The sequence below is a fragment of the Mus musculus genome, chromosome 2, assembly GCF_000001635.26.
Source record: "Mus musculus strain C57BL/6J chromosome 2, GRCm38.p6 C57BL/6J".
NCBI classification, from domain to species: Eukaryota; Metazoa; Chordata; class Mammalia; order Rodentia; family Muridae; genus Mus; species Mus musculus.
Window position 1 is genome coordinate 144819416 of NC_000068.7, and position 22867 is coordinate 144842282.

General features: G+C 43.0%; 1 protein-coding gene and 1 long non-coding RNA gene across 3 annotated transcripts in view; both read left to right on the forward strand.

Annotated features, from left to right (window-relative positions):
• The first annotated feature begins 4250 nt into the window (after nt 1-4250).
• Scp2d1 (SCP2 sterol-binding domain containing 1) lies at nt 4251-5000 on the forward strand. Its single transcript, NM_025490.2, has one exon. It carries the CDS (start codon nt 4328-4330, stop codon nt 4796-4798), a length of 471 nt encoding a protein of 156 aa, NP_079766.3. The 5' UTR covers nt 4251-4327; the 3' UTR covers nt 4799-5000.
• A 4393-nt stretch (nt 5001-9393) lies between these two features.
• Nucleotides 9394-22867, forward strand: part of Gm39952 — a 91780-nt gene continuing 78306 nt past the window's right edge. For both annotated transcript variants that reach the window (XR_866795.1, XR_866796.1), the window contains exon 1: nt 9394-9510. This is a non-coding gene — a long non-coding RNA (predicted gene, 39952). The remainder of the gene's footprint in view (nt 9511-22867) is intronic.

A 22867-nucleotide genomic window follows, 5' to 3' on the forward strand; every position in this document is an offset into this window, starting at 1 on the left:
CTTAAAATCCTCTACCAGCATCATTCGATATGATTTTGATTCAGAGTCTTGCTTTTCGGGTGTGTTGGGGTATCCAGGACTGGCTGAGGTGGGAGTGCTGGGTTCTGATGAAGGTGAGCGGTCTTGGTTTCTGTTATTAAAATTCTTATGTTTGCCTTTTGCCATCTGGTAATCTCTGGCGTTAGTTGTTATAGTTGTCTCGTGCTGGAGCTTGCTCCTCCTGTGATTCTGTTAGCATCTGTCAGCAGTTATGGGAGTTGAGCTGTCTCCTGAGTCTCAGTGGTCAGAGTATTCTCTGTATGCAAGCTCTCCTCTTACAGGGAAGGTGCCCAGAGGACTGGCATTCAGACCTGCGTCCTGGCTGAAGATGAAGGCCTGAAACAGGGCCTGTCCCAGAAGATGTGTTGCCTCTGCAGTCCTCACTCTCACCTGCACAAACTGGTCTCTGAGCCACCCGGGACACAAGATGGCTCCCTCACCTGCTCCCAGAGCAGTGAATCTTAATTATCAATAATATATGAAAATTGGTCTAGTAGTTGTAGCCAATGCACCACATTAATGCAAGGCAGGAACTTGCTAAGAGGAGGGAATACTTTAGAACTTTCTGTACTTTATGAAGCCTTGAACTGTCCTAAAGTGTAAAAAGACAGTCTGAGAAGGTTGAGGCAGGAGGATTGAAAATTCGAGGCCTACCTAGGTTACAGAGTGAGTTCGAGTGTAAAGTCAAAAAGGAAGGCTGGAACATACCTTGTTGGTGGGACACTTGCCTTGTTTGTGTGAACCCTAGGCATACCACCTGGTATACTAAAAGAGAAACTAGATAAGAACCCTTTTGTCAACTGTTCAGATTAAAAGCTTTCTTAGTTTGTGTTATATCATTCCCTGACTGTGCATTTGTTAATTGTGGACATTAACCCCAGGACACATTATGAAATTGCTTGTATTTTCAAACCAGTGGGGTGCTAGCAGGTGTGGGAGTGGGCATGTGGATCCTCTTCTTATGCCTCGTTTTATTTCCCCCATGCTAAATTTTAATGAGCTGTGGATTCCCTGGGGATCTTGTTAAAGGTAGATATTGCTGTAGCAGATCTTAGGTGGGGCCTTAGATTTTGTATTTCTAACTAGTTCCCAGGGATGTTGCTGTTGCTACTGGTACTCAACAAATCCTATTTCCAGGAGAAACTGTGTAAACAAAACTGACTATGTTTGTTGCCTGGCCCTGGTGAGGGCCTATTGTCTTAGTGAACTTCAGCACTAATTCAAGGCCTACCTTGAGATGTGAATCGTGCATGTGGACAGATTTCCAGTTGTCATTGCCTAAGACATGGCTGTTTTCAGACTGAAGATCCTGGTCCCAAGCCCTGTTGGCAGTTTCAGATTATATTTTCTGTACACAAGTCAGCTAGAGCCACAGGGAAATTGCTGTGTGATGGATCAAATTTGGGCTCCATTCGATTTGCTCAAGGTCAGCTCCATGTCTCTTCCCTGTACTCACAACTGCCCAAGGAACAATATTCTAATGGCCTTGGGACAAAAGCCCAAGGGTGGAAACCCAATTTCGACATATTTCAAGCCTCTGCTCATTTGATGTCACTAACATCACATGGCCCACAGCAGTTCTCGTGCCCATGACCAGCTCCAGAGTGGTGGGAGCCATGTCCCCACTTACAATGAAAGCCATTACAAGGCTATGGATGAATAACTTTTTCAGCAGTGTGCAAGGTTGAGAGCTGTAATTTGTTCTGGTGTATTCTTTCGACAGGGTGAGAGAATTCTGTTCAGATAACAGTCCCACCTACTATATGCAGTCATGCCATTCCCTAAAGCCATCTCTAGTATAGAAAAGCTTTTCAACATACCTTTGAATAGACTTCCTGTCACAGTTGTCGGTCTTAGAACTAAAAGATACATGGGCTACACACCTATTAGAATAGTTAAAAACAAATGAAGCAACTCCCACACACCTAGCCAGAGGTGTATGTGTTTGCCTTCTTGGGCTATTATAACAAAATGTCATATCTTGGGCAGCCTATGCAGTAAAAATGTGTTTCTTATAAGCCTAAAGTTGGGAAGCCCAAGGTCAAAGGAACTCCATGACAGCAATTCTAAGCTATAGCATTGGTGAGACGATCCCTGGGTCCTGGAAGAACGTAAAGAGATAAGAAAGTGAACAATTAAAGCCATGAGAAAGAGTTAACTCCTCCCAACATCAGAAACCCAATTATCAGGCCTCAAGAAAGTAATGAGACAATGAGATACATTAAATGACCACTTGGCATCATCACGTAGTTGCAGGTATGGGTCAAAGATAAATGCAAAGAGGAATGGGCAAAATGTGACATTTAAAACATCTCAAATTGCTATTTATATGTATTCTTTACAAAATCCCAAACCAACAAACACCCAGAGGACGGGGGAGATGACTCCATTAGTCAAGGCACTTGCTGAGAAAGCAGGAGGACCTGAATTTGACTCTTCACTCATATATGCAAGACATAAGCTTCACATGTTTGTCACCTCAAGTCACTGCATGACCGCAAGTCAGAGATAGAGGCATCCTGGACACTAGCCAGCCCACCTAGCTGAAAAGGTGAGCTTGAGGACCAGTGAGAGAACTTGCCCCAAGACAATAAGGCCGAGAATGATAAAGATACCCAATGTCTCCCTTTTAGTTCTGTGTGTCCTCACAGACACTGCACTATTACACAATCACACACACACACACACACACACACACACACACACACACACACACACCAGCCCCCAAAACAATAGCAGGAACAACCACCCAGCAACTCTAATAGCAACAATTTTAATCAGTCAAGGTGAATGCCAGCAGAAAATAAAAAAGACATAGCATCATGTTCCTCTGATATGTTGCATGGGGAGGACACAAAATCACCTATGGATTAAAATCGCACAACTAAGAAAGTGAATAAGCTCAACTCAACCAATGAAAAACATTAGACAGATCTCAAATAAAGACACTTTGTGGGATAATTGGCAGATTTCTCTAGTCTGTCAAAGTCATGATAGACAAGACTGAAGAATTACTACATGTTTCAGAGAACTAGAAACACACACACACACACACACACACACACACACACACACACATACACACACACACACACACACACACACACACACACACACACACACACAAACCAAAATCAGTATTGAATCCCAGGCCAGAACCTAGGCTCTGGATCAGAATACGGTTATTAGTGGGCCAACAGGCAAAACTCATATATTGGTTCTATTCAATTAGCAACATCAAGAAATTCTCAATGTTAATTTCTTCTGTTGGATTCTCATGCTGCAGTTATGTGGGACGCTAACATTTGGGGAAGCTGGATGCAGGATATACAGGCATTTTTAAAAAATAGAATTCTAGAGTTAATATTGCTTCTGCTCAAACACAGCCGTGGTAGTCACTAGCTTAGCTTCCTATCATTTGACTTCCCACAGTTTTGTTTTAAATCTATTCAACAGGGACAAAAGAGTGCCTACCTCATGGGTTGTAATGAAAACTAAGTGTGGTGTGCTAACAAATGTAGAATGCTTGAATTATATCATCATCATCATCTTTTGGTTTTTCAAGATAGGGTTTCTCTGAGAAACACCATGGCTGTTCTGGAACCCACTCTGTAGACAAGGCTGTCCTTGAACTCACGGAGATCCACCTGTCTCTGCCTCTCAAGTGTTGGGATTAAAGGTGTGTGCCACCACACTTGGTTTAGAATTCATCACCATGGCTCAGAGCAGGGGCTGTGGTGACATAATTACCACGTGAGGCCAGCAGGCTCTTCTGCGTGGGGAAGATCTTTCCGTCTTTGCTTTTCCCTCTTTTTAATTCTGGTTCCCCCTCTGCTAGGGAGCGGATAAACCCACAGCTAAGACCAGGATTTGTGACTTAGGCATTAGGTACTTTTAAAGAAATCAGAATAACTGTTCCCTCAGCCAGTTCCGAAACCTGCGGGGAGCCTGATTTGGAAAGATAGAGCTGTCCATTCTGGGGCCAGGTTCCCTGATCTCCTTCGGCCCTGTGGCGCCAGTAGTTCTAGTTAGTCTGGTCTGATCTGGTGTTGGTAGTACTTGGGGGTGGGGGGGAGGGCGTGGCATATTTCTGCCTCACAATAGCTTGTCTGAGCCTCCACCCTACGTCATATTTTAGGATTTGTTTGGCCAATGAGATTGCAGCACACACATTAGCCTCAGCCTGAGGCCTGAGCCTTGCCTTTGATGTCACAATCTGACCTGTAGCCATTAATGTGGCCACAGCCACTCACAGAGCAGATGGCAAGGTCAAGAGTACCACAGTAAGATGTGGAAGAGACCTGATCCTCAAGCGAAGATCAAAGCAGGGGATAGGCCTCAGACTTGCCAGTCTCTGGCTCTGGGATCGGCCACAGAGTCGGCACTGCCGCAGGCTCTAAAACTGTCAGACTTTCAGAACTTTTCGGTATTTGAGGACATTAGCCAACACATCAAAGAAGTGGGAGCCCAACTGGTAAAGAAAGTGAATGCCATCTTTCAGCTTGACATCACCAAAGATGGGAAGACCATTCTGCAGTGGACCATTGACCTCAAGAATGGTGCCGGGGACATGTACCTGGGATCGGCCCGGCTTCCTGCAGATACCGTCTTCATCATCCCTGACTCTGTCTTCACAGAGTTAGTTGTGGGTAAGATAAACCCACAGAAGGCTTTCCTGGCTGGCAAGTTTAAAGTGAGAGGCAAAGTTCTCCTTAGTCAGAAGCTGGAGAGGATCTTCAGAGAGTGGGCTAAAATTTAAGCATGTGGGAATACCCAGGAAAGATCAAGACTTCTGGCTTATAATAATGTTGAGTAGCAATCATGCTTTAACTGAAGATTAAAGGAAACGATAGCCAATATTTTTACTCAAATTCTTCCTATTCAAGTTCGATTGATTTCCTGCTGATGTGTACCTTTGCTGGGATCCGGAATAGTAAAAAGTGTTGGAGTGCAACACCTGCAACCTTTGTCCTTTCATTGTCTTAGCTGGGCCTACACTTTCATATGTCAAGGCGAGGGCCACATGGAGCTGGATGGGTGGTTCTGGTGTTTGGACTTAAGCGCTGGTAATTGTCTATACATGTACTTATGTGTGTGTGTATATATATATATATATATATATATATACACATACATATATCCTATGTGTGGAACCCAGCAAATAGAGGGATGGTGTACTTGGCATAGTGTAACCTTTGACAGACTCAATGCCAGGGAAGTTGAAGGGCCTGATAGTCAAGATCAGTAGTTCTTAGGGCAGATCATGTAGCAGAATTGTCCAGAGCCTTATAGCTCAAGTTCAGATGATGGGAACCTCACTTTCTGCTCAGGGGGGTGTGGCTTGGGGAAAATGTACATTCTGCCATGTCTCCAGTTGATAGGGTCATTCATCCTTGTAGAACTTCTGCCCTCCTTTGTTTCATAGAAAGCTTTTGGTATTGACCATCACTGTTCTAGGCAGGACCAGCAAGATCCTGAAGACAGGCTGCATAGGTGTCTTTGAGACATTTCTAAAGAATTGAATGTTATCTGGAGTTTGTGCACTGAACATTTTAATAATCAAAGTTCACACCAGGGTTTCTTTCCCTTCCTGGTAGCTTTTGTTGCATGTTTTCTAGGATTGGCATGAAGCCTGCTGTAGCTGATTTGGTCTCCTTCTGAGAATGTGCACATTGTTGGTTCACAGGTGGTCTGGAAGTGTCTTTAAATATGTGCCATATAGGCACTCTGAGAGTCACATGAAAGTTATGTCAGAATTTTTATGATCAAGCACAAGTTTTGTCTTAGTCTACTTTGTGCTGCTATCATAAAATACCCTAGATTGAGTACTTTATTCAGAAGAGAGGTTTATTTGACTCATGGATTCAAAGGCTTGGAATTCTAAGAACATTGAGTGGAATATTATTACCATCTAATAGGGGTTTTTCTGTGGTGTTGCAAAGTGGAAAAGGGCATAGCATGGTGAGATAGTGATTTGCTAGATCAGGTGACTTTTGTCTCATATAAAGTCACTAGTGACATCACAATGGCCCTATACTCGTGACCTCACCTCATCTCAATCATCTTCCCAAAGTTTTGCTTCCAAATACCAGTAACACAGACTTGGGAATTCAGTCCAGGGCATGAATTTTTTAGAGACACATTAAAACTATGGTACCTACCCAATGCCATTTCACCTTTAAAGTAATATTCTAAGGCAAACACATTATGTACAATTATAAAAACTTGTATGTGATCCAGTGAGATGACTCAGTGAATGAGGGAGACTGCCGCCAAGGCTGATTACCAAGTTTGATTTTTATAATTCACATGGTGGAAGGAGAGATCTCACACCAACAAATTGTCCTGGGACCTTCACACAAGTAAATAAATATAACTGTGTTTAAAGTTAAAAACACTGTTAGATAGAAAAGAAGTGACTGTGGGGGTGTCTCACTGGTGCATCTACAATCCAACCTGTACAGAAAATGTCATAGAAGGGGTATTCCCGGAACGACTGTTAAGGGCAGAGGCATGGGATTTCTGCCATAAAATGGGTGTCTTCTCTGCATGATCCCAAAGCTGTACCCATGAAGTCTCAACAATGTGGCTACCCAAACCAGACCTTCATAGAGACAATAGTAACATGGCAAAGTGCATGGGGGAGATTTCATAAGGTCCCACCCCTAGATGAAGAGTCACAGGTGCCACTGGCTGCTCAGAGGAAAATTCAGTCCTCTTCTGAGATAAGCCCTCTGAATTAGGTTATCCAATCCCATATAGTCGGCCCTAACTAAACACAGGTGTATATAAATAACACTAAGTGGACTCAGGTATACATACGTAGTGTGCACACACACACACCACAATAAGAAAAGGTCATGAATTTGAGAGGGAATAGGGAACATTGAAATAGCTAGTCGGCCATCACTGCAAAGAGAGGCCCATTGGACTTGCAAACTTTATATGCCCCAGTACAGGGGAATGCCAGGGCCAAAAAGGGGGAGTGGGTGGGTAGGGGAGTGGGGGGGTATGGGGGACTTTTGGTATAGCATTGGAAATGTAAATGAGCTAAATACCTAATAAAAAATGGAAAAAAAGAGAAATAGCTGGAGGGAGAGGGAAGGGTTGAAATGATATGAATACAGTACTCATATGAATTTCTCCAAAGCTTAAAAACCCTAAAGTAAAATAGAAAAAAAAATCAGAGAAATATAAAAGCTTGGAAGCAAGCATTCACTGTAGCTATGTTGGTAATTATTTAAAACTGAAAGCAAATGCCTATCAATAGATGATGGAATGAATATATATATATATATACACACACACATATATGTGTATATATATACATAAACACACACATATATGCATATATATAAATATAGATATATTTATATATATCATATATCCAGCAAAGTAGATGAAATAAAAAAGAATTATGATTATGTTGATGAAAAGAAGCCAGAGAGAACTGAGCAGATACTACACTACTATAAAATACTAGAAGATGTGAAAGAAAAAAAAACATTAGAAAATATAAACTTTGGTGACAGAAGAATAATCAGAGTTTGCCAGGAGGTGAGAATGGGGTGTGGGAAGGATGGGAAAGAGGTGCTATAAATGGTCATGAGGAAACTTGGGGTGATGGATCTTTGAGTGTGGTAATGAGTCACAGATAAGATTTAGACCAGTAAACCAAAATGTACAGTTTATATATATAGTATACATGTACTTTCATTGTTTTAGTCTCAATACAAGCTGATAAAGTGAGTTTTAAAAACCAGCCTTTATTCACAGTAAGGGCATTTCTAAAGAGAACTTATGCCTAGCCCTGTCTCTGGAAAGTGAGTCCTTTGACCTGCTCGCAGGCCTGGTTCCCACCCCTTACTGATTTGGATGGAGCTTAGTCCCTCTCTGAGAAGAAGGCACAGCAATAGTTGCTGCTCACAGAGCATTGCTTTGTAGAAAGGAAAGCATGTGCTGTTGAGTAGAGTCTACTCCATGGTAGAGAGTTTCGAAGGGTCAAGGTGGTCACCTGGCATGCACCAAGTCTTCTTTTCCTCGTAGGATCATGCAATTCATGACCATGATTGCTGTGTCCCACACTCAGGGCAGCTGTGGAGGTCTTGGAGACTCCACTCTGGGGGTTCTTTGGTCCAGGCTTCCTCCAATCACATGAGGGTGGGCAGATATATGGGATTCTGTACACTTAGATCCCCTTTTAAGGGAAATGGGCAGCCCAGTCTCAGGTACCCAGAGAGCTGTGCTTGTGATGTGCATTGGCCTTAGCCTCCACTGCCACTTAGAGACTGGCAGAAAGAATAATCTTGCTTACGCTTAGACCTATAGCATCTGACCAATAGCCCATTCTAACTTAAGTAAAAGACCCCACCTCCTCACCCCCAAACCAAAACCAAACCAAACCAACAAACCAAACGACAAACAAACCAAGATGAACCTGACTCCATTAGATTCCTTCCTTGAGAATCTGGAATTGAGAAAATGAGGCAGAGCTACAAGCATGTGGTGAGACTAGGTCTGAGAGGAGCCAGCGAGTCAGTGGGAGACAGACTACTAACTCTCATGGCAAAAGCTGGAGACAGGAGTCAACGGGAGCCTCAGGTAAGCAAAGGAAATGGTCTGGCCTTGGGAAACGTGGCAGGAAACCATTGGAATTATCAAGAAACGGTGCATGTCATATCCGTGTCAATGATGGTTACTGAGCCCTAGATGCCTCATCTGGAAACAGAGCCAGTAGCCCATGCACTGCCTGGTTGCTAGGGTGCTGCAATCAGGACACGCCCAAAAGGCCACTCACAAAGCTGTATTTCCCATAAGTGTAAATTCCCCTTCTCTTCTGAATGAAACGAGAGGAAGGTAAGTGGAGGCTTTCACGGACTCGCTTTCCTCTCTAAAATGCCCATGCTTGGGGTTTCTCATGCTATGCTTCAGGGACTTCTCTGCCTTTTGTCTTATTCTTCGGTGGTGCTCTCAGAAGGTCACATCTGGCTCAAGTACACATCTGTGTTTTGTTTAGTCAGCACAAAGCTGGCCAAGGCAGTGTTTTGAAAGACTGAGTTAAGACGTAAAAATAAGATTCTGGATTCTCCCAAAAAATTAGAATTTTGTTCACACTGAGCCATATTTCCTGCCAGGCAGCTCAGGTGTGGGGGTGGGGTGTCCAGTAACACGCAGGCCCCACTCTTCTCTCTGCATCCTTGGCTCTGAAGCTGTACCAGTGGTCGCATGGTACAATGTTCACATTATCCTTTTCCCGAGCTGTGCCTGCTGCCGTGGGGGGCGGGGGGGGGGGTGTCCTGAAAGCCTTTGTTTATGGAATGGAACACAATGGAGTTGTATTTTGGGAAGTGCTAAGCCAAAACAAGCATGGCCAAGATAGAAGAATGAGGATGGATTTGCCACCTGCCCATGGCAGATCTAGAGCGGCTGGGAGTTAATCCAAAGCAATGCCCTCCTCCAACAGAGGAAACTGTGAGTCCTATTCTTGGGGGGATAAGCATATTCACAAGCGGTTGGGGCTCAGTCCTGAGCATGCTCAGTTTACGGTTTTAATTTTTTAAAGGTTTATTTTTTAAATTTTATACTTGTGCATTATGTTTGTATGATGTATGTATGTGGGTGTGCAGTGCGTGTGTGTATTGTGTGTGTCTATGTATGTTATGTGTGTGTTGTGCTATGTGTGTTATATTGAGTGTGTAGGATATGCGTGTTTTGTGTAGCATATGTGTGTTGTAGGGTATGCATGTTGTGTATGTAGCATATGTGTATTGTGTGTGTATGTGTGTGTTGTGTGTGTGTAGTGTACATGTGTGTGTATGTGTATGGTGTAATCACACTAGTGTGCTCCCCACCTCAATGCTCTGAGACAGGGTTCCTCACTGAAACAGAAGTTCATCGTTTGGCTGGCCAGTGAGCTCTCAGGAGTCATTTGTCTTTGTCCTCCTACTTTGGGGTTACAGGTAGGCTTCCAAGCATCCCTGACTTTCTACTTGGATGCTGGGGATTCAAGCTCAGACTTGTTCAGCGAGAGCTTTTACTCACCAAGCAAGCATCTCTCCACCATTATTTTTGAATTTAAAGAATGGGCGCATATGTGTGTCCATGTGTGGGTTTATGATCATCACTGCAAGGCTTACAGGACCAAGAGAGGATTAGATGCCTGGAAGCTAGAGGTACAGGTGGGTATGTGCTGCCTGGCATGGGTTCTGGGAACTGAGCTTGGAAGAACTCTACCCGTTGGGCCATTTGTCCAGATGCTTAAGGTCATATTTTAAGAGGGAAAATACTCCAGCAGTTATATTTTGGGGGATGCTTAACTCAAGGTCCTGGGACATCTTTCAAGGGTTAAGATGACAAACAAGAATGGGTTTGGCTATCCTCATAAAAATCTAGCTGAAAATAAAGGAAATAAGACCTTTCAAAGAGGCAGTGCTCGCAGTCCTCGCAGGTGCCAGTCGTGCTCAGTGGCAAACACAGCTCCTTACAGTAAGAGGCCTTATTCTTCTCCCCTTAACTGAAACACTGCTTCGCTTTTCCATGGCCATATGACAAATACCACAAATTTAATGGCTCAAAACAAAACTCCATGCATAGAGTTTTGCTGACCAGAACTCCAGGAGGGCTCAGCTCCCAAGGATGCCATGAGGGATTTGGCCAGGCTGTGCCCTGTGTGAGACTTCATAGAAAAATGAACACTGCACTCACTCAGGTTCAGACAGGATCAGCATTTTTGAGGGTGTCCATGGAAACTGCCCACATTTTTCGTCGTGTAGCTTGTCCATCTGCAGGGTGGGAAGTGATGGGTGGAGTCTTTCCCAGGCTCCAAATCTTTCTAATCTTCCACCTCAGTCTCCTTTGTCTACTTTACAGGACCCTTGAGGTCCCATTGAGCCACCATAGTTCCAGGCTACTCTCCCTTAATCTCTACTGAAGGGTTGGTTACAGTCTCAGAATCCTATTGGCTCTGTAAGGTAACACTTACCCAGACCCTCTCCGATTCATGAGAAGCATGTGATTGGTGGTTATGGCTTAAAAGTAGAGCATGACAGGGCTCTGGGTTACAGTCATGGCACCATGAAAAAAAAATCCTCATAAGTCAAAGCACCCCAACCCTGTTGAGAAGCTGAGTGGTCCCTAGGGAGAGTCGCCCATATGAGGTAATTGCGTTTGTAAGAAGAGGGGAGAACAGCCTCCAGAACATTGAGAATGAGTTGTTTATTGCTTAATCCATCCTGTCTACTTTATCTTGTAATGGCCGCTTGAGCTAATGTATGCAGGTAACCTGTGAACCTCATCATGGCTACAGCCCTCAGGACTGAGATGCAGAACCTCATGGGGCCCACAATGCTATAGATTCTCTCTCTGACTCCACCATCTAAATTGCACCTAAACCTTCATGAAATAGTCCCTAATTCAGCTGTCCTCTTCTTCCCTAATATGTGTACCCCAGCCCTGTGTTCTGTTGCTATGGATCTTCTCATCTGTGACAGAGACATGTCCTGCCTTTGCCAGCACGGTCCTGGTTCACATTGTCATCTTGCAATTCAGTCAGTCATTTCTCCCTCCTCAGGAAAGTCTCACCTTGGCAGGTTCTGAGGTCGTCTCTGCACTTCCTAGGGCTGGGAGGTCCAGAGAGCAGGGGGGCCAATTAGGCTCCTTTCTGGGTTCGCTTGGTCTTATTCTCTGAGAACTTGATATGCACTATAGACCTTGCAACTGTTTGCTGAGTGAATGAACAAACTCTTTTACTATTAAAAAAAGGACACGAAAAATTCCAAACAGGGGCCTGGCTCAGTGGCTCAGGATGCTTATTGCTCTTCCAGAGAGACAGGGTCTGGTTTCTAGCATCCCTGTAGCGGGACTTGCAACCAACTGTAACTCCAATGGGTATCAAATACCCCATGTCCTCCACAGGCATTGCACACAAGTGTATAAGCCCCACCCCACCCATATCCCACAGATAATTAAAAAACATAAAAAAGGAAAAAACTGATTACTATAAAAGACCATTTAAGGGAAATTTAGTTCTTTGGATGACATCCCTTCCTTGTTCTTCTCAAAGCTTCCTGTTCTTATGTCTTGATATAATCCGACAGGGACCAACACATGGGTTGGGTCAGCCCAGCCCAGCCCTCCTTTTACTGTTTTTTTGTTTGTTTGTTTGTTTTGTTTTGTTTTGTTTTATTTTCACCTGAATAAAAGTTGATCATAGATGCTATTCCCTAACTTGTGATCCGACTTTTCCCCTAAAATAACCACACAAATCTCTTCCTTCAAACATGCTTCCCTGTAAGGGTCAGAGACTCGACCCTGTGGAAACCTGTTCCCAATTGCTAATGTTCTTTAGAAAATTTGTCACGAGGTGCTGCTTCCAAACAGAAGGAACAAAATCAGCCCTTTTTCTTGCTGTGGGTAAGAGATTTACCCACTATTTTCTCGCACTATGTCCTTTGGGTCACCAGTGTTCTGGGTTACAGGATGGTATAGGATACCTGCTTAGGGACAGGGAAAATGGTGTGGTTCCTCCTGGGGTGCCTGAAACATTGCTGCCCTTGATCCTTCTGTCTTGGGTAGGGGTCCCCTCTGTTCATAGGTCGATAGAGAATGCTCAAGTATGCTCAGAATATTCTGGTTTCTGGAACCCAGGCTGCAAAGCAGGAGCCAGTAGGTAGAACTAAATAATCAATTATATCTGCCCTGTGAGAAACCAAGGGAGGACAGGAGAGCAGGCAGTTGACTCTTAAGTCTATTCATAGACGTTTTGAGTTTTTTCACAACCAGGAATATTCTGCTTGTTTGCCCAAAGCAGGAAAAGAAGGAAAATGTATTCTGATGAAGTATCTTTATCTCTCCGTCACAGGCATGGGGTGCTCTTTGGGAGCCACCTCCTCCCCTATTTGCCCACTTTGCTGTTAACATGATTCACATTAGCAGGTTTTCTCTTTTTCAGCTAAGGGGTGGGAAGAAGAAAACTTGGATGATTATCCTGTATTAAACAGAGAGTGCTTAAATTTCTCTCTCTCTCCCTCCCTTTCCCCCCTCTTTCTCTCTCTCTCTCTCTCTCTGTGTGTGTGTGTGTGCGCGTGTGCGCGCGCGCGCTTGCTTAGAGATGTGTGTGGCATGTGTTATATGTGTTGTGTGTGTGTGTGTGTTGCATACATGCCAGCTTATCTGCTGTGTATCATTGGAAAACAGTTCTTCATTTCCTGTTTTTACCTTGTATTAATTTCTTTTCTGTTGTTGTGACAAAATACCCTACCACCACCAACTTCAAGGAAAAAGATTCATTTGGCTTATAGTTCCAGGGGCATAGAATCCATTATGGTGGTGAAGACATAGCAACAGGCATGATAGCAGGAGCAGGAAGCTGGTTAGTCACAGTGATTCTGTACATGAGAAGCAGAGAGGAAACTGGTATTGGGGGTCATCTGTCTTCCAGTAAGAGACTTCCTTCAATAAAGCGCCACCTTCCAAAGGCTCCGCCTTCCCAAATAGTGCTACCATCTGGGACCAAGTGTTCAAACACAGGAGACCATGAAGAATATTTTATATTCAGACAACTGCACAGTTGCTTCATGCCTTCCATAGACCGTACACTACCAATTCAATGGATGGGACCTGGGAAGCAGTTTGGAGGACAAGGTCTGGGCACAACAAGGACCTAATTCAACCCACCATTGGACTGTCAGCATTTAATTGATTGAACTAGTCATTTAACAAATACTGGTGAAACTCCCAGTGCCTGGCTCTGTGCTGGCAACAGAATGTGAGGGTGGTGACATCCTTTCTCTTACCCAAGGTGGCAGTACAGCCATGGAAGGAAAGGGAAGCTGAGGCTCAGAGATGGTAAAGGCCTGTGTGGGTTCCGAGTTAAAAGCAGAGCTTGGAATACATCCCAAGAGATGCTACTTCCTTCCTCTTCCAATGTGCATCATATAGTGAGACCCTGCCTCAAGATAGATAGCTGGATGATCAGTAGATAGATGATAAAGTGATAATAGATAAATACATGACAGATAAACAATGATAGATAGATAATAGATTAACATGATAGAGAGGTAGTAGATAGATGATAGTTAGATAGGTAGATGATAGATAGATAGATAGATAGATAGATAGATAGATAGATCAAGTGGAACCTTTAGAAAGTGATTAGACCATGAAGATTTTGTTCATGACTAGTAGGATATCCAAGGAGTAGTGTGTCTAGTGTATTCTGTAAAGTCCTCATCAATAAGAAGGACCTTACTAGAGGTTACCTCCTGACCTCTATTCCCAGCTTCTAAACTGTGAGTTGACTAAAACTTTGTTACTCTATGGTTTTCATTTACAGTGGTAAAAGAGTGTTTCAAGACCAGGGGCTATAGACATAAATTTTTGCAATCTACTTTTAATAAGGGTTCAACCTCTCCTTTAGCCCACCATCCAGCAGAGGTAGTGGAAGAGAAAAATTATTAGGATATGGGGAAAGTGGACCTATTCAGCAGTAGTTCTTTGGGGATGAGCTCAATCTTCCTGGGCAGCAATTTAGTCCTGTAGCAAACACCAAGTACGACTCAGCAGCTACAGCCCAGTCCTTTCAGCAGGCAAACACCAGGCATGAACCAGCAGCTATAGTTCAATCCTGAGGTAGCCACCATGCTCACCAACTGGCCTGAGGTGAGGGCATGGAAGCAGCAAGCTGCCACAGGAATCTTAAGAGCAGTACTTGGGCAAGTTTCTCTCAATGGCAGTGTTACCACAAGTTGAGCTCAATACCAATACATGCGTGTTGTTAGTGAAGAATAGTGAGGTGGAGCAAACTGAACAAAAGCTTAGTGCTTGTTTCCCACTGTCTGTGGGGTCAGATTTATACCCTTTCATCAAGTGTCCTTTCATGTGTTTGCTATATCAAAACATGTTTTCCTGTGTTTGCTTTAGCAAGACATTCTTTCACCTGTGAGCCCCAGCAAAAAACAAAAACAAAAACAAAAAACAAACAAACAAAAAAAACATTTGACATAACTTTCCAAAGAAACTAGAAGTTTCCTTTTCACATCTCTTTTCTGTTTAAGAATTGTCATTTTCTCTATCATTAGCAATCTACACACGATAGAAATAATTGTAAAAACCATCACATTTCTTCTGGTATGCCTGAAGAAAGTTACAGTGTACGTATATAAATAATTTTTTTTTGTTTTTTGTTTTTCGAGACAGAGTTTCTCTGAATAGCCCTGGCTGTCCTGGAACTCACTTTGTAGACCAGGCTGGCCTTGAACTCAGAAATCCGCCTGCCTCTGCCTCTCAAGTGCTGGGATTAAAGGCATGCACCACCACCACCCGGCTAAATAAAATATTTTTTAAAAAATACTTAATACTTAAAAAAAAATCACATTTTCAATAAATGCCATATGTACAATATAGTCAAATAATCTAACAAAACAACTTTACATTTTATCAATATTCAATAATTCAAACAAAATGACTTAGAATTTTTTATCAATATCTGATCATAACCAAAAACAACCTTGTACTCTAGATGCTGACAACTATAGCACATCAAATGATCAAACCTATTCACTCCAATTTAAGGAACTAGGGCAACGGTCTTCATAAAATTGCTTCCTACTGAAGTGAGGTGAGGAATTCCTATATGGCCTCCAAGGAAAAATGGTTAGTTTGAAAAAAAGCTAGCATTTGTAGACTAATCTCTTGATTTATCCAGTCTTGGTATTGTACAGTCTCTGTGTGATTGATTATTGATTTGTGTGCATATTTTGGAGAAATCAGTAACCGAGACCATCTGTGAATCACATGGGCTCTTTGCTTTGTGAAGACATTCATGTCTCAGCTGATAAGAGGTTTCCCCTGGTCAGATATAAGATTTGTTGATAGCCATATTCTTTTATTCCCTGTAGATATATAAGTATAATCACATCCCCACCTTAAAACCATTGCAGGTTTCCACTCTAATGTTAACACATTAGAATTGGTTCGCCCCGTTCCTCAGTTGTTTTTTAATAACCCAGTATTTTTCTGCTACTGTTGTTCCTTTTTTTTTTAACCAGCATTAAGAAAATTTAGAGTTAGCAATGCATTATTTAGTCTGTCCCTGGGGTTTTTTACTCTTCCCCCCCTTTTTTTGTTTAATAAGCATCTCTTTTAAGGTACGATTGGCTCTTTCTATAACTTCTTGTCTTGTGGGAATATGTGTAACAAGGGAAAGTTCTTTGGATTTGATGTTCCTGAAGCCAGTACCTGGATCGAGACTTGGGTGTTGAACTGGAAGGCAATTCCAGGAAGCACCCTTTTGGGAGATGGGCAGTGAGATGGGAAGAAGGCAGGTGTCACAGGGCTAAGCAGTATAACTGGGACCCCACATAAACACACCTCAAGATCTCCTCACCAAGAAAAACAGCATAGGACGTTGAAACCATTTCTCACAAGCCTTCAGCTGGGGGCTTCTTGCACAGTTGCTGATTTATGGGCTTTTGGGAATCTGCCACATATGCAGAGGGGACTTCCGACCCTGGGGAAAGCCCGGGAAGGTAGAAGTGAGTTAAGAAAGAAGAGATGACAGAGTGCAAAGAAGGATGAAAACAAGTGGTTCATTAGGGCCGAACCTCAGCAGGGCTCTTGTTCACGCCAATGCTTTAGAGTAAGAGCTCAGACTCTAGGATAAGACTGCTAGGCTGGGTCTTGCTCTTACTATTTCCTAGGTGTGGGACCTGGGCAAGTTACATATGTACATATATACATATATATGTATGTAAGTAGGTATTTATGTACCCATACATTGGTCCTATCATATAGCCTAGGCTAGTTTTCAATTCACAGTACTGTCTCCAGCTCACAAATGCTGGGATTTCAGGCATGCATCAACGCCCCCACCCTCTATCCCTTTCTCCATCCATCCTTTCTTCTTCCATCCTTCCCTCCCTCCTTTCTATTTTCCTTTTCTTCTTTCTTTCTTTTTATTTTTTTGTATTTTTTTTTTTTTTGCTTGTTGGATTTTTGAATCAAGGTCTCCCTCTGTAGCCCAGGCTACCCATGAACTCACTGTGTAGCCTAGGTTGGCTTGAACTTGTAGTCTTCCTCCTGCCTCTGTTGCCTAAGTATTGATATTACAGGGGTGTGTCACCATGTTCAGTTCTTTCTCTTTTGACTTTTCATTGAAGGTTAATAGCCACAGAGTATAAGTACACCTCAGCATATACTCATGTGATAAGCCCCCCAAATAAGGCCTGACCAGTGTTCTAGGAAGTCCCACTTGCACCCCCTACAAGTCAGTGATCTTCTCAAGTAGAGCCATTAGTTTACTTCTGACACCACAGTTCTAGTCTGTTCCTGTTCTTTACAGTTTCTGTGTGTGAAGCCATGTGGTGTGTGTCTCCCCACACCCCGATCTGCACCTGACTTTTGTCCATATGTGTGTACTGTTCATCTCTTGTTGATACATGGTGTTGTGTGGTATTTAGGGCTGGTTCCACTTTGAGGCAATGTTAAACAGTCTTCTTGTGAACCTCACAAACATCTGGGTGACCCGAAGCCTTCTCTCACTGAGTACGCACTACTATCTTATCTGAGTCTTTAGTGACAGCATGGCGTCTTACACACAGTTGGTGCTTCATAAATGCTTGAACATTTGTATTGGGGGGTCATGAGGCAATGCAGTTCCCAGAGGCACAGAAGCAGCCCATGCAGGGTCATGGCATTGTCCATCTGCTCCACCATACTAGACTTTGGACTTGCTGGGTTTCAGAGTGAAGCCTGCAGAATGCAGAGGGCCACATGGCTGAACCCTATCAGGATGTGCCCATAACGATGGCTGAAGATTCTCATTTACTTTCCTTTGGAAGAAAAAAAATTCCTGCAGACCTGTGACTTGGCTGATCACACAAAACATCTGTGACTGCCTAAAAATATGTTTTGTACCATTTTGTGGAGCACAATATTTATATAGTCTAGCAGTGTAATTAAATTGATGTTTGGTTAACTCTTGAAAACAGCTGGAGGTTCCCAAAGGCCAGATGAGATTTATAGGCGGCCCAGGCAATGGGCTGGAAGGGGGCTCTTGTGAGTCACTCCCACAGGCTCATAGTTGGAGCAGCTACAGAGATGTTGCCAAACAGCTGAGGAAAACACCAGGCTGGAGAGCTGCTTGACTGCCTCTAGGGCAGATGGACGAATGATGCTTATTTCTTTGTGTCGGCCTGTAACCTTATTTCCTAAAGACAAAAGGCCAGGAGCATCTCACCTCAAAGTACCTTTTTGTTGTTTTGTCTAAGGGTGAAGGGATTGGTGTTGGTGATGCTAGAATCTCAGGGAAATGGTCATTGGCCCTCAGAAGAGCTATATGTACTGATAGGAGTTTTCGCCAGTGGTATTAGGATTGGTGCACTGGCCTTTGCTATTCACTAGTAAAGAAGCAGTTTTTAAGGTAGAGGGATTATATAGCTTCTCAGGGGAGTGAGTTTCTCATTTGAGCTACTGGTGTCTGTAAAACAGGATCGGAGTCTGCTGTGGGCCGACTTAGAATGTGATCTCTGCTGAAGCTCGGGACTCTTTGAAGATGTTGGAGCTGTTGTAGGGCCATCAAACCTGAGCCGGGAGAGGGTGGGATTCAGAGGTACTTCTAGGAGAACTGAGAAGCCTAGAGTTAGGAGGGAAGTCTGGGGATAGTCCTGTCCCTTTTGGCCTCCCCACCCCCCTTTGGGATCTTACTTTTTGCTTGAACAACAGGGACAAACCATTAATGTCCCCAGTCTTTCACCCTTCAGTTATCTGCTCATCCATGTATCTTGTAATAATTATTGAGCATATACTACCTAATATATCTGCCCTATGCCATGTCTAAGGGCATAGTAGTGGGCAAAAGGGACATCTCCCTCTCTCAGGGAACTTTCTGTGTGGCTCCTAGCTATGTGCTATGAGGAGGGTTCTGAATGGATAGCCTGGGGTGGGGAGTCAGCCAACCTCATAATAAGGAATAAAGTCAGATTTCCTGACAGATAGGGTCCTGGAAAAGAGAGGGAGATAACCCAAGGTGGGGCAAAGATGGTAAAATTCCAGGCAGAGGAAACAGAATGCAGAATTGTCTTGTGGCTCAAAGGGTAAGTTCTGGGAACCAAAGAAGAGGCCAATGAGGCTGGAGAATGTTGGCATGGTGGCTAATCTTCATTGTCAGTTTAATTAGACTGAGATGCCTGGGATATTAGTAAATATTTGGGTGTGTCTGTGTCGGCATTTCCAGAGGCAAGATCACGTGAGCTAATGAGAAATCAGTACCTTTATAGATTCATAATATGACAGCATTATTGGGAAGTGATAGGAGGTGGAGGTCACTGAGGGCATGTCCTTGGGGGTTAGACATTGCCATGGCCCCTTCCTATATTCCCTCTCCGCTTGCATCCTGTTTGCTGTAAGATGAAAATGTTCCACCATCACAGTCGTCCCATTGACCCATGCACATGATGTCAAGCTACCATAGACGGAACCAATGCAACCACGAGCCAAAGGAAAGCCTTCTCCTTTAGTATTATGTTGAATATTTTGTCACAGTAACAGGAATAAAAGGTGACTGATACTGGAGGTCACAGACAGACATAACAGGGGGGAAGATGCAAGAGCCAGCCATGAACAGGGATGTAGGAAAATGACTGGCAGTTATCCTCAAGTGGTCTGGGCTAGGAAGCATCTTCAAAGCTCTGAACCTCATGCAGATTCTGTATTCTGGAGGAGATTGTTGGAGTAGACTCCAATCAAAGACCTTTAAATCTGGAAGTGCTAGAATAGTTTAGGCTTCTTTTTTTTTTTCCATCTTGACACCCATGATCCTAGACTTCACCAAGGCCTGGTGATCAGTGTCAGGATGGAAGGAACTCTGTGACTTCTCTGAAGGGACAGTGATAAAGGACGTGTAGCTGGAGACTATATTCCAAGAAACCAAGGGATACATTTGGGTTTCTGTCCAGGTAGCAGCCAGTAGGCTCTAAATGGGAGAGTTACAAGTCATCACTTATCAAGAGATAGAGTATGTGGGTAGATGCCAGTCTACTCTCCCCCATCTTTTTTTTTTCAAAACAACAGTATGTAATTATAAAGGCTTCACTCAAGTGAGTATTTAAAACATATCACTTCCTGAAGGCATCATCTCTAACCCCTATGACTACATTAAGTCTCACCACATTTTTAAGAAATGAGCATGAGTTTTAAAGGGGATAGATCATATTCCAACCATACCCTTTGACGCTCTACCTCTCTTGGGGATTTAGTTAAGGTGGATTAGTAAAAACTTGAATTCTTCTAAACCAGTGGTTCTCAACCTTCCTTATGCTGTGACCCTTGAATACAGTTCTTTATGTTGTGGTAGTCTCTAACCATGAAATTATTTTGTTGCTCCTCTCTAACTAATTTTGCTATTGTTATGAATCATAAATGTCTAATGTATAGGATATCTGATATGAAATACCCGAAGGGGTCATGACCCACAGGTTGAGAACAACAATAAAGTTCTTTAACTATATTTCAATCTCTTGGAGTAACTTTTCCTTGTGCTTAGGAAAGGAAGCTGGGGTAGTGGCTGACATATATGGTTTTTCAAGACAAGGTTTCTGAGTAACCCTGGCTGACCTGGAACTTTCTCTGTAGACTAGGCTGGCCTTGAACTCACAGAGGTTCACCTACCTCTGCCTCCCAAGTGCTAGTTTTAAAGGCATGTGCCACCACTGCTCAGCATTGAGACAATTTATAAAGGAAAATGTATCAAAACCAAATAATCTCTACACCCTCCTTTTAAAGGAAATACCTCGTATCAGAGCTCGAGACAACTGATGAATGCATGATGAATTAATTTTTTTACTACAGAAAAAAATCACTGATAGATGATTTCCCAGTTTCATACACATATCACACTCAGGGCACACATATGCCTAGACATGGCTTCACCAATGTCGTCTGGGATTCAGTCCTCATAGGTAGCTAACATTAGTGAGCTATTCCAATAGCCAATCCTGCCAGGATTTGACAATGGATTTGATGGGAATCTCTTTGGAAAAGTCAATGTTAGAGTTCATGGTCACAAGACCTTAGAAGACTTTCTGAAATATTATTTACCAGCTTGCTTTGCATGTTAATTTGTTTCCCTATTTATATTTTCTTCATCTCAGGTAAACACATACACGCACACACACACACACACACACACACACAAACACACCCCATAGGGTCTTCTTATAGCTTCCAAATACTATTTCTGATGTTCCAATGACTATTTTGAATGTTAGTCCAACAACCACTCATGACCCCAAAGCTCTTCATCATAAATTCTCTCAGAATGCTATGTCTTGATACTACTTTATCCTCATGAATTTTAAACTTACTATAGGTCTGTTAAAACAGGCTGGCCTGCCTGTGATGATATAGCGTTGTTTCTTCTTTTTTCCCCTCCACTAGTTTCCATTGCGGTGACAAAATATTTGTCATTTTCAAAGGTATTATATATCTATTATGTCTAAATTTAAGATTTTATTTCTGAAGAGAAGAAGATGGCTCATAAGACTCAAGAAGCAAATAAAACTTAACCAAGATCAGGAAGCTTCTCTCTGGGTTGGTTATATGTTGTTTATGTGTTCATAAATTCACACAGCTTGATGGCACTCAAGCAGGGACCTACAGAACCAAGGTTAAGTTGGGAGAACAGTTTCATGATGCCTATGAGGGGTAATTAGAAATTCAACTGTGATTGGTCTTTCGTAGGGTGAAGAAGCATCTATGGGGTCAGTCCTGGCATGGCTGCTTTATCTAGTATAGTATGGGATGCTGTGCATTTTTTGTAGTAATGGCAGTTGTGTGCTGTGGTGGGTGGTGGTAAGACATGTAATCCATGCCAAACCATTCGAGAGTGCAGCATCCTTGGGAAGAGTCTATGTGATATTGGATGACATGCCTCTGTGGTGAGGCCAACAAACGCAGCATATCTGAGACAGGGTTGTAAGCAGGCTGTGGTGTTAGTTATGTGGACCTTGTTTTGGTAGGGAAGACATGCAACTGAGGCTCAGTTAATGCCTAGAATGAACTCCTGGGTGCAAAGGAAGAATTACAATTGGAAAAAGACATGGATGTTATCCCTTGCATAAACTTCTGGTTTGACAGGGAAGAGAGAGAGAGAGGGGAGAGAGAGAGAGAGAGATCCACCCCCCCCCCAAAAAAACCCAGGGTGAGACACAGATGTTGGCTTGCCCTTTCTTATAGTGATAGAATGCAACAGGAGCAGGTAACGAGTTAGATCTGCGCTATAGAGTTCTTCCTGGCAAACCAAAACTTGAAATCCTTGGGAAAAATCCTATAGTGAAAATGGAGAGGTGTAGAAACAATAGATAACTTCCTTCCCAAGTTTGACCTCTAATACAAAGGAAGGGAAAAATACATGTCCCAGCGTTCAGATAGTCCTTAATAACCACTCAGTACAGGAAACTGTCATAATCAGGGAATATTCAGCACATGACTGCTTGAAAATAAATGAAGGAGGCCCTCATGTCCAGTGTTAGAAGGCTCTGGTATATGGAGGCAGACAATATCAGTCTCAGTGTTGTAAAAGCAGAGAAATTAAGTAGCATACATAACTACACATCTCTCCTTGAGACAAAGGCTACACACAAGGAAAGTAATTCCCTGATGGACTGGCTCATACAGGCCTTTAGAAACATTTTTTTTTTTTATTGCTGACTGAGGTACTTCTGGATATCAAGAATTGGGAAACAATAAAGGAAAAGCAGGTATTGCTGAGAGAATTGGGCACAGGAGAAACAGCTTTGGGTCCTTCTCATCAAGTCAGATAGAATGATGTTTT